At 37.9% G+C, this 11,639-nt stretch overlaps 2 protein-coding genes across 5 annotated transcripts; one reads left to right on the forward strand and one right to left on the reverse strand.

Annotated features, from left to right (window-relative positions):
• The first annotated feature begins 1,591 nt into the window (after positions 1-1,591).
• LOC140783966 (CBL-interacting protein kinase 9-like) lies at positions 1,592-6,861 on the forward strand. The gene is made up of 15 exons (XM_073131137.1): positions 1,592-1,966; positions 2,544-2,606; positions 3,096-3,167; positions 3,380-3,487; positions 3,585-3,665; positions 4,284-4,337; positions 4,429-4,554; positions 4,631-4,720; positions 4,925-5,047; positions 5,181-5,288; positions 5,872-5,988; positions 6,084-6,140; positions 6,395-6,469; positions 6,552-6,656; positions 6,725-6,861. The coding sequence occupies exons 1-14, from the start codon at positions 1,796-1,798 to the stop codon at positions 6,621-6,623; spliced, it is 1,317 nt and encodes a 438-aa protein (XP_072987238.1). The 5' UTR covers positions 1,592-1,795; the 3' UTR covers positions 6,624-6,656; positions 6,725-6,861.
• Positions 6,862-6,965: 104 nt separating this feature from the next.
• Positions 6,966-10,433, reverse strand: LOC140783967 (uncharacterized). Of its 4 annotated transcripts, none has more exons than XM_073131138.1 (8): positions 10,174-10,433; positions 10,025-10,098; positions 9,859-9,940; positions 9,370-9,420; positions 8,975-9,075; positions 8,279-8,432; positions 8,010-8,192; positions 6,966-7,228 (listed from the first exon to the last, which is right to left on the reverse strand). In XM_073131138.1, the coding sequence occupies exons 1-8, from the start codon at positions 10,429-10,431 to the stop codon at positions 7,115-7,117; spliced, it is 1,017 nt and encodes a 338-aa protein (XP_072987239.1). In that variant the 5' UTR covers positions 10,432-10,433; the 3' UTR covers positions 6,966-7,114. The 4 variants fall into 4 exon arrangements, with proteins under 4 accessions (XP_072987239.1, XP_072987241.1, XP_072987240.1 ...); XM_073131140.1 differs by having other exon boundaries at positions 8,975-9,060; positions 10,174-10,384; XM_073131139.1 differs by having other exon boundaries at positions 8,288-8,432; positions 10,174-10,384.
• Positions 10,434-11,639: the final 1,206 nt, after the last annotated feature.

The following is an 11,639-nucleotide window of genomic DNA, read 5'->3' on the forward strand; positions in this document are numbered from 1 at the left end:
ATTTGATTTTTAATCTATTTTTTTTCATTTATAATTTATATTAATCTAAATTTTTTTTTCAAGATTAGTGTCATTTACATCTTAAGTTATTTTTAACTCATCTATATAACAACTGAAGTTGATTAATAAGTACCTATATAAAGTATGCCAATAAATAATAAAGACATAATAGAGGGTTTTCAGAACAAATTTCTCTAACTTCTTAATCAATCGTAATCACGGTATCATTCTCTATTATGTCGTGTCGTGGGTTTGGTCTCGTCTGCTATTGGTCGGTGGAAATAGGTCGGGCATGGGTCCCATGCATGTGCATAGTAATGTACAAGGAGTGATTGCTCTTTGTGTAGGCGATAGGAAAATTCTGCAGACAGAAAGCTTTCATTAACAAAAGGACGTGTAACCGAACATGTGGTGATGTGCTGAGGTGAAGGAGGACGTTTTTAGGATAGCGGTAGGCACCGATTTCATTCATTCAATAAATAAATAAGACGAAAACCTTTTGACACAACTTTAGTTTTTCTTTTTTATAACAGTAAAACAACATAACAGTAAAAAACATAATACTAAGCCCCATTGACGACGAGGTGGCAACCAGGAGCTGGCCGCAAGGGAGAGGAGGGACGAGAGGTTAGAGATGACAAGAGAGGGAGGAGGGAGGTGGATCGGAGAGGTGAGAGGAAAGTCTGCCACAACAGCGGGGAGGGGAAAGTGGGAGCAGTGCACTCAGGTTCAAAGGTATAATCTCCCAGATCCTCTCCTAGCCACACGGGATAGGAATAGGAAAGGAAAGGAGTGGGGGAAACCTTCTTTTTAAAAAGGGTAGAAGGCTTGCGGTCAAATCCTAACAGAGAGATCGGTGCACGAGCACCAAATCGGTCGGACGGTGGCATTACATTATAACCACGAGTAGAATTTAAGATGAGAAAGGGGCGAGTGACGCGAGTCTCAAGACATGAAGCTGAAAATGTTTATTTTATATATATAAAAAAACAGAGAGTGGCTGAGTGCTCTTTTCAGGCTACTCGTCAATAGAAAATATCGATAGACGAAAGTGGGCCGCGTTGAGTGACCAGAGAGTTTTGTTGACATCTCTATTATTGCATAATGTCACATTCTTTCTCCCGTACTGTCCTATTCCTCTTAAGACTACCAAATTTACAATTTTGTCACTCAATCATTGATGGCTCTACCGAATAAGTTGTAACTAGGATTAATTAAATCTCTCGTTTAACTATAGAGAATCTCTGACATATCGCTTTCTATAAATTATGAAATTAATATATACTAAAAAAAAAGTTTTAAAAAAAAAGGTGTATATAAAAAGTTCTGTGTTATTATTTCCAAGATTTTATATAAAAAGTAGAAAGAAGTATAAGAAATTAATATTTGGCATGTGCACCCTGAAACATTTGTTTTTATTGGCTCCAGCCCCCGATGAGGTTGCATGATTAGCTCTCAAATAAAACAGAAACATAGGAGAATAAAATGGAAACATTCGAAACACTTTCATAAAGACGCAGGGGTATTTTGGTCATAGGAACCCGGCTGGTTGGACAGAATTTATCGGGCGCTGCGGTGGACCCTGTCCATTATCTCCTCCCCTACCTGGATAACTTCCTCCTTCAAAACCCAATGCCGTCCTCTTCTTCTCCTCCATCTCCTTCTACTTTTCTTTCTACCATTTATGGGATTATAATTACAGCCACATCAATCGCACCTCAAGAGAAGAATAAAAGAGCAGCTCTCCTCCTCCTCCTCCTCCTCCTCCTCCTCCTGTCTCTCACCTCCAGTAGGCATGAGCGCACCGGGTTCACGGACACGTGTCGGGAAGTACGAGCTTGGGAAGACGCTCGGGGAGGGCAGCTTTGCCAAGGTCAAGTTCGCACGCGACGTGCAGACCGGAGACGCCGTGGCGATCAAGATCTTACACAAGGATCAGGTCCTCCGCCACAAGATGGTCGAACAGGTCGTCGTCTGGTTTAATCTGAGATTAGATTAAATCCTCGTGTTTCTGATTCTTTCTCGTCGTAGTGAAGATTTGTCTTCTCCTTGTTCTTGATGAAGGATTAAGGGGATAGTGGTGGGAAATGGGGAATCCTTGAAAGGGATAGTATCTTAGAGGGGGAGTAATGTAGGTATTAGATGGCAAACTAAGGATCCTTGATAGGAACAACAATAGGCGCGATCATAATTTATTAAAGCAGAACTACTTCACTAGGTTGGGATGAGAGTCAAACTGGATATTTCTAAAAGTTGCTAGGGAGAAAATTAATAGTATAAGAGAAAATTTCTTAGAATACTGCCTCTTTTTATTCTATTTTTTAACCTCTTTAGGTACGGATGTTCTCTTTTTTTTTTTTACCGAGTACTTTGGAGATTATTTGTAGTCTAATAGTTTAATGGCTTGTTTCGCTAAAATATACTGGGGCTTCGATTTAATCTCTAAACTCTTTACATCAAAACTTTGTCAAGCTGGTGTGCTACTTTTTGCATGGTTTCTTTATCTTGAAACTGATTACTTTCTGTCTGCTTACTTTGGACAGATAAAAAGGGAAATTTCCACCATGAAACTGATCAAGCATCCAAATGTTGTCCAGCTTTATGAGGTACATGAACATCCTTTCATAGCTTTACTGTAGTAGATAGTTTATTAGTTTGGCTAAAAACCTCCATTACTCAGAGTCACGGATAGTTTTGATCACAAGCAAGTAAACTTTCCAGGCATATAACACAAGTGGTTGTTGCTTTCTTTAGTCAACTTGATGTTAATTTAATTTGTACATCAAACACACATTCTCCACACATATGGGTCCTACCTACTTCTTGCATGTATTCTTCAAACTGCGATGTCTTATCTTCTTACCCTCTGGACATGGTTTATGGTAATGACACGATCTGAGAATTTTAATAAGTAATAAATTTGTCCAGTAAAGCAAACCATATAGATGGGACAAACTTTGTTGGTTAAGTTACCTCCTTTTAATGTGTTAATTCGTCTTTATATATATGTACTAATAGGTTCTCTTACCTAATGGATTAAATTCTTGCTGCTCACAAGCTGCTATATCTTTGATCCCATTATGTCTAATTTTCAGGTTATGGCCAGCAAAACAAAAATATACATGGTTGTTGAATTTGTTGATGGAGGCGAGCTCTTCGACAAGATTGTAAGACTTGGGCTTTGAACACTCAGCACTAACACTTTTACAAAGTTTTATATCGAGCTTGTAACTGATGAAGTAACTATGTTCTCTTCCACCTTTTTGTCAGACCCATTTACAGTCCCATATGCATATTACGCTTTTAGCGGGTGTTTTCTTCTTCTTCTTCTTCTTCTTCTTCTTTTCCTGTATTGACTTATCTGTTATTTGACTTCTAGGTCAACAGCGGGAGGCTGAAAGAAGATGAAGCTAGAAGGTACTTCCAGCAAATTATAAATGCTGTTGACTACTGTCATAGTCGAGGAGTATATCACAGAGATCTAAAGGTTTGTTCGAGAATAATCTTTTCTTGATAACATTATACCGTTCTCACTTCTCTTCCATTAGCTGTCGTAAGATCTAATTATCTCCTTCCTTTTGCAGCCAGAAAATCTACTCCTCGATTCATATGGCATTCTCAAAGTTTCTGACTTTGGCTTAAGTGCATTTGCCCCACAAATCCAAGTAAATATTTTTCTTACCAATTGCACTGAGGCTTCTTGAAATAACTGAGTGTTTAGTTTGATGAGTTAATGGTCATTACTCTGCCCCACATTATAAGTTGTATGCTAATTAGTTTCCTTTTCATTCAAATCTTCAAAAGTGAGTTATATGACTAATCAATTGCTTGTGAAATGCGGATGAGCACGGGCATATACACTTTCCCGAAGCGGTAAATGAAAAATGAGATAAGAGATGTTAGACCATCGAAATTTGATGAGAGAATAATGGAATAGAACCTTGAGATGCCAAGCTATAAATGGTTCACCAAGTAGATATTTTACATGAGTAGCGAAGGCATCCGACAGTTAAACAGAACTTATCCTAAACTTAAGATCATTGATCTTGGTCCATTCCTTGTTACTCTTGTGCAAGCCCATAAGAAGTTCATTTACATATAAGTGGGAATAATACTTCAATCTTGACAAGTTTGATTTCTCTGCCCAACTTGATGCCTTGATGAGTCAAATCCATCCATTCTGGTAGGTATTTTCCGAGCTAAATTGACTTTTACTGTGTACATGATAACATCTAAAACAGCATATTAGCAAACCATTTTAATCCACATACTTGTCATGTCAGGAGGATGGTCTTCTACATACTGCTTGTGGGACTCCAAATTATGTGGCACCTGAGGTAGATTATGCCACTTTCAGATGCTACAATCTTCCACTGTGCAATGAGTTTCATATTTTCAAGTTTTGATGCCAGAAGCATTTCCTTTTAGGTGCTTAATGATAAAGGTTACGATGGTAAGGCTTCTGATGTGTGGTCCTGTGGTGTGATTCTGTTTGTCCTCATGGCTGGATACTTGCCCTTTGATGAGCCCGGCCTCCCAGCTTTGTACAAAAAAGTAAATATCATGTAGTTTACACAAGAATATTCTTTTCAAGAATGCTGATAATAATTTTAGTCCATGTATTCTGCAGATATGTAAGGCTAATTTTGTATGCCCGTCATGGTTTTCTGCTGGTGCGAAGAAATTAATTAAACGCATTCTAGATCCAAATCCCAATATGGTCAGTGCCAGCTATAATGATGGCTGTTCATTTTGTTATGCTTTTCTTGATTCTGTAATGTACTCGGTTTATCAACTTTTCGTTTTTATTCTCATGACAGTCTTTTTTACTATGTGACTCGAACTTGTAGACTATATATATATATATATATATATCAGTTGGATTCTTTTCCTTATAGCTTTGCTATTCTTATGCCGTTACCAGCGTATAACAATTCCGGAGATTTTAGAAGATGAGTGGTTTAAGAAAAATTATAAACCACCAAGTTTTGAACATGGTGAGGATGTGAGCCTTGATGATGTTGATGCTGTTTTCAATGATTCAGAGGTAATGACTCAATTTATAATTTTCTGAAATGCCTTATTGCACTATTCTTGTAAACTCTGTTGCTTATTATTGGTTTTCGAAAAGTATTATGCTGATCACTTTCTAATAAGATCTGCTGGATATTTTTTTCTAGGAACATTTAGTAACAGAAAAGAAAGAGAAACCAGAATCTATGAATGCCTTTGCCCTTATTTCAAGATCACAAGGTTTCAACCTTGGAAACTTATTCGAGAAGCAAAATGTATGTTGGTCGTCACTTCATTATTTTATTTTACTTTATTAAGCTTTATATTTTTCCCTTACCTGTTACTCATAGTTCTTGTGGCTGGCTCATAACACTTGCTTAAAATAACTTTTATTGGGCATAAAGGATAGGAAAAACACTGTAAGCCAGAATACTGTTTGTCCTGTTTTAATCTTACAGCCAATAATCACTTACATAATGAAAAGGTTGAGAAGCAAAGACTGCCTAGTCTGTGGTTTTCTGTTAATAAGTTCACAATTTTTGTTTCCATTTGATTTCAACTTAATGAAAAAAGATTCACAACCGATGGACTAGCTAACATGTTGTGTTGGACACCATAAACCAGCAATTCTAGTCCTATTTTTGCCTTTAACTTCAAGGGGATGTGAGTGTGAGCATTTAGAAACTATAAAAGCATGTGAATTAGGGTAACATCGAGTTCCCGACTTCATACTGCATTCTGAAAATGAAAAATGTTGAGCTGTTGTGTTCTGTTAAATGTGCAATACTATTGTTTCTTGTTATGAAGCATTTGGGAGTACCTGAGTTCACGTCTCTGACCTTTGTCTTGCAACTACAGGGTGTCGTGAGGCGGGAAACTAGCTTCTCTTCTAAGTGCCCTCCTAACGAGATTATGTCTAAAATCGAGGAAGCTGCTAGGCCTCTTGGTTTTAGTGTGCGTAAACACAACTACAAGGTATTTGCCATATTATAGGTTATAGCCATAGAACAAGTGCGTCAGATTTTCATAGCACAATATAATTCGTCTGGCTTTATGACATCTCCTATCAGATGAAGTTACAAGGTGGCAAGACGGGGAGAAAGGGCCACCTATCCGTAGCAACAGAGGTACTGAAATAAGTTAATTGATCTGTTAATTTTAGTAAAACCTAACTTGTAAATCCATGATGTATGAAAACAAGGTGAAATAGGTTGAGATGGTTATGGGATATTAGTTAATCATTATTTCTTCCCTGGAATAATGGTCTGCAATAGATTTCTTACGTGCAACTCTTGGCAGATGTTCTATATGACTATTATTCCTTTTAACAGTTTGATACTTGGATGTTTTTTTTTTCTTTATTTCCCATACTTGATCTCAGGTATTTGAGGTTGCTCCTTCTCTTCACATGGTTGAGCTTCGTAAAACTGGAGGTGACACGTTGGAGTTCCACAAGGCACGTCCACTGTGGATTAAAATATATTCTCGTTTTTCTTGCTGTCCATATGTAACAATTTGCTATTTAAAACAACGTGCAGTTCTATAAGAGTTTTTCCTCTGGCTTAAAAGACGTAGTTTGGAAGTCTGAAGCAATTTCAGAAGAGAAGTGATTTCAATCCTATTGCATCCGGAGAAAGCTTTAGGTATTGCCATCCTTAAATTTTCCTTTTTCCAGTTTTGTTTTCCATTAATTCCTAGTTTGTTATTGCAGGTGATAACATGACAATTTTCTATGCATGTATATGAATCCCCTCCGCACATTCCTCAAAATAAGGCCTTTCGATGGAGAATGTAACTATATTGTAAATACTGTTCCATAAACACTTCCAAGACTGTTCTTGGCCATAATCTCAGTACGCTACAAAGGTTACAGAGGTAATCATCAGGTTAGAGCCAATATTAAGAAAGGGAAAGTCAGGATTTTTCTGCATTAAGACAATGCTAAAAGCACAAAAAGCAAAGGGAGACTTTGATGGCATTTTAAAAGTACTTTTAATATAACTTCCTAATATATACATTGGTTATAAATAATTTATCCCCTAGGGAATAGAGCACAACAACACGTATTCATCAATTTAAAGTATATGGACAAATTTCAACCTTACGAATGAACTTTCGAACCAGGATAAGAGAACAAGCGAGTAGCATTTCGGCAACTCAACTCTGCAAGTTCCTCCGCAGGCATCTCGAGCAACATGGCGACATAATCCAAAACCTGAAAACCGCTTGTTATATTTCTTGCATAATTTAGCTACAATATCCAATGTTACCACTGTTCAGAAAATGTGAGTACCTACAAACACGGAAACTATGAAATGATGTGCTTCATGGAAAAACAGTGCTTGGTGAATTACCTTTGCAGTCTATATTGTAAAAGGTGTGTCCTGTAAGAAACCTACATTGTCAATTGATAAGACAATAAAACTTAAGAGGAACTTGTTCTTCAAGACACCAAATTGTGAACTTAAGGGACACAAGATTAGGAGAGGTTATATGGTTTATATTTGAGTTCCCCAGTGATACTGGAAGATGAATCTCTAAACTTATGGGTATTTTTGGTGATCAATTTTTCTTTTTGTATAATGAAAATCTATTATTATTAAACCTTTTTCAAGAGCTAAAGTTTTTTTTTCAAGAAAAATTGGTTATCGACTGGCTTCTTCGTGTGTTGATGTTCCTCAATATCTTTATTTCATGTATTTGCAAGCCACATCTTCTGCTAACTCGGGAAACCATTAGAAACCTCCAGCTCTTCTGCTGGCAACTGTCTGCCATCGTGTTCATGTACATGCTAGACTCTACAAAATTAACTGGCTAGATTTCCAGTGAGGAGTGAATTTTCTTTTCCTTCCAAATTGAATAAGGGAGAAGATCAAATTGACTTAAAGAATGTAAACAAGCAGACATAAAGTTGATGGGGAACCATGCCCAAGTGCTGAAGGTTGTATGTAAGTTCTTGAATATCAATGATGCAATTATGAACCAACAACTCTTACCCTGTGAATGTTAGCAGGATGATTCAGGGCATCCTTCGTCGGCTCAGAACCTGTATCTTTGTGCTGGTTCTGTGGCTCTTCTGGATTTAAACCATAAGTAGGAACTTCTAACAAAGAATCTGAGTTCAACTTTGGCAATGCATCTGGTGCATCAGTCTCGATCAAAATTCTGTCAAGAGGTACCTAAAATGAGAGCCTATAATTTAGTAGACAATCTTTGCAAGCTAGAAACAAATGAAATCTATTAGCATAATAGCATATCTACTTACTGATTTTACCATCTTCTTTGCCTTTTGCTTTTTCATGGTCATAAGAAATCCAGAAAATGAAAAGTAACAATTAAAATTTGCAAGGCCGGCAACCATCTCTGCAGATCCGAGATATGAATGCAAAATAACACCTGCTGGGAAAGGTCCAGTGCATCTGGCCATGAAAATTCCGTGTTATTTATGTGGAATAAAACAAAAGGTGCACAAAACTGTCAACTATGTCAAAAGGAGGATCACAAAAGACAAAACTATGATTATTACTGGGATGTGAATATCTGAACCACTCCTGTGGGCAATATTTGCCCACAGTTGAATGCTGCAAAACACAGAGGCATACTGGAAATAAAGATCTAGAGCAATTCACATATTAGAGACACAGAGAGAGGAGGAAAGGAAACAGGGAGTAATCTGCTATTACTCAACGTGAAGATATAAAAGCTCTTGTATGCATAACATATATAACCTACTCCTGGATCAAGTTCGAATATTCAGTCTAAGCCAACCAGATCATATATAGATACATAGGTAAACGAATAAGCATGTACAGTACTTTTCTATTACAGAAATATCTTCTCAAAAATATTTCCATGAAAAAGGAAACAGAAAAATGTTCAATATAGGTTAGAGAGTTTGCCCAAATAAAATATTTCGTGAACAGATAGAAAATTAATAGCATAACCCTTAAATGGAACTTACTTCAATATATCCAAGAGGTCTCCAAAGGCACGTACACAATGGACACTAACTGGTCTCTCTAATTCTTTGGCAAGTTCAAGCTGTTCCTGGAAAACTTCAACCTATGGTGGAATTAAGGAAAAAAAAAAACTGTCTAACTGCAGCCATATTTGACATAGTGGCTATGCTAGTGAAGGATATAACTGAATTGGCAAGAAAACTGAAATAATGACAAAAGAAACAATATTTGCAGTAATCTTATCCATCAGATGGCTGAACAAGATCCTCTAATGCTGTTCCCATTCAATCAAAGAGGTTGCATGAAAAAAAAAACAATAAAGTAGCAAGCAGGAAAAAAAAAGTTCCAAAATTTAAGTTGTACATGCTGGATAACTGAAGATTGCAATCAAGCATACCTGCTCCCCAAATTCAATATTCTTGCCATGTGAACCCTTATCCAGACCAATCTACACAATAAATCATATCAATTAGTAAATATGACTTGTATGACCACAACATGCGTAGAGAAACCAAAAACACTTTACCAAACACAAAGAAAGCTCAAGAATAGATTCTACAATAAGGAAATTGTAAAATTATATGAAGGGTAAAAACAATGAGCAAGTATTCGATATCAAAAGGAAGAAGATAAGAAATAAGTGCAAACTGCAAAGCTTAACACAACTCTCATCACACTGTCGAGTATATTTCAATTCTAAAACTTCAATATGGTATGATATGATTTCATTAACAAATCAGTCTAATTTACTTCAAGCGGTTCTTAAATCAATATCGTACATTGTAGCGAGTTCTGATACAATAAACATGTACAAGTTGACTACCAAGAATCAATAACCAAGACCAAAAGAAAAATAAAAAGGAAAAGGAAACCATAGTGAACTCACCTCACCAACTGCAGCTGTAGGTGTGTCGGCAAAGAACGCCTTCAGTGATGTGAACCAATTAGGAGATCTCTCGGCGACAAACCTGCTTTAACACATACATAGGTAAGACTTCAATCCATCTAGGGACTGTAGAGAGATCGAATACGAAATCTTCCACAAGACTTGCCAAGGATGTAGGCCAAAGCAGGGGATTATGGAAGGGTACTCCTCCGCCATCTGTTTGACGATATACCAATCCTTCTGCATCAGATAAAAGATCGCAGATGTCAGAATTTTCGTCTAATACCGATATCAAGAAAGCATCCAAAACCGTACCTCGGAGACGCCATTGACAGCGAAGCGAGTAACGCCGGAGTCAAGAGCCGCGCGGATGAGCTGGGGAGCGACGGCCGAGATCCTCGCGTCTTGGAGGTGGCAGTGAGCGTCGAATAGCTTCACCGCCCTCGCTCGGCACACACCGCTCATCTCTCTCTCTCTCTCTCTCTCTCTCTCTCTCTCTCTCTCTCTCTCTCTCTCTCTCTCTCCGGGGGTGGGGGTCGAAGGACGATTTAGACGGTTAGATTCGGCGTCCATCAACTCCAGCAACACGAGCCTGCTCAGCCCTGGGCCATAAATTCGGAAGCCCAAAGCCCATTATGCAGGCCCGGCGTTATAATTATCTCTTTAACCAAGCTATTATGAAGCAATAAATTCCAAAGTCTAGGTTTGACAAAGTAGTTTAACTTCACACCTGAATTAATGGAGACCAGAGCCAAACTTGGCCCAAGTACGGATGATATATATATATATATATAGTAGAACAAAATGCATGGACCGAAGTGATCAGCTAAACGCAGTAGGCTCCATCATCACCACCGCACGGCCAAAGCGCCGTTCACATGCTTTTGCTTAACTTCGCATAAACCTCCATCCGTAAACCACGGTTGTCCGCACCCAGCAAACAACAAAGGATTACATTACGTAAATTAGAATAAGATCCCATTATAAAAACATTAAACATAGACATAATCCAAGGTTCCAAGGAGGAGTGGAATTGTCCTTGTAGTTTGGTGATATATTGTTATAATCTATACATTACATCAACCGCCGGATGTGTTAGGTTTTTAATTGTTGGCAATTATGTACAAAATATTCTAAATGTATTTATACATATATATGAGCTTTTATACAAGTCTAGAAAATCTCTGGTTTGAAGAATTGCAAGATTATTGGAGAAAAGTTTATGAGTTCACAAGCGCGTTCGAACGCGGGCTCACGTATTCACATAAACCAAGAGCTGCATTCACAAGCGCGTTCGAACGCGAGTACATGCGTTCACACAGACCGAGAGCTGCATTCACAAATCCGTTCACATAGACCGAGAGCTGTGTTCACAAACACGTTCAAACGCAACCTAAGAAATTCAGGCTGTTGCGCTCGAACGCACTTGGGCCCGTTTGAACGCACCTGAGATCAAGTCGGGTCGTTCGAACGCACCCGGGCCGCGTTTGAACACACCAACGAAGTTTGAAATTCTTGGATTTTCGTAAGTTCAGATAAGACTTGAATTTGATTATATTTTGGAAATCATATATAAGTATTGTGATGTCCTAACTCTAGGGTGGTTGAAGAAGCAATTTTGAAGGATACTTCTGGAGGCTACATCGGTTCTTCAACTAACAAGGTCTTACTCTTCTAAAAAGCTTAATCTTTTGTCTTAAGGGCTAGCTAGACGAAAGATCAATCTCGAGGGTTATTGAGGTTGGACATCAATCACGAGAAATAGTGAATCGTGGATTCTA

The sequence above is a fragment of the Typha latifolia genome, chromosome 3 (assembly GCF_019914945.1).
Source record: "Typha latifolia isolate L0001 chromosome 3, TyphaL0001v2, whole genome shotgun sequence".
NCBI classification, from domain to species: domain Eukaryota; kingdom Viridiplantae; phylum Streptophyta; class Magnoliopsida; order Poales; family Typhaceae; genus Typha; species Typha latifolia.

Bases quoted from the DNA above. Each gene is read 5' to 3' on its own strand.
- LOC140783967 (XM_073131138.1), bottom strand. From the start codon at position 10,431: ATGGACGCCGAATCTAACCGTCTAAATCGTCCTTCGACCCCCACCCCC. The intron at 9,421-9,858 runs GTGAGTTCACTA...TTTATTGTGTAG, and splicing joins CTACAGCTGCAGTTGGTGAG to ATTGGTCTGGATAAGGGTTC. The intron at 7,229-8,009 runs GTAAGAGTTGTT...AGCGGTTTTCAG, and splicing joins ATCCTGCTAACATTCACAGG to GTTTTGGATTATGTCGCCAT.
- LOC140783966 (XM_073131137.1), top strand. From the start codon at position 1,796: ATGAGCGCACCGGGTTCACGGACACGTGTCGGGAAGTACGAGCTTGGG. The intron at 3,666-4,283 runs GTAAATATTTTT...TTGTCATGTCAG, and splicing joins CATTTGCCCCACAAATCCAA to GAGGATGGTCTTCTACATAC. The intron at 4,555-4,630 runs GTAAATATCATG...TGTATTCTGCAG, and splicing joins TCCCAGCTTTGTACAAAAAA to ATATGTAAGGCTAATTTTGT.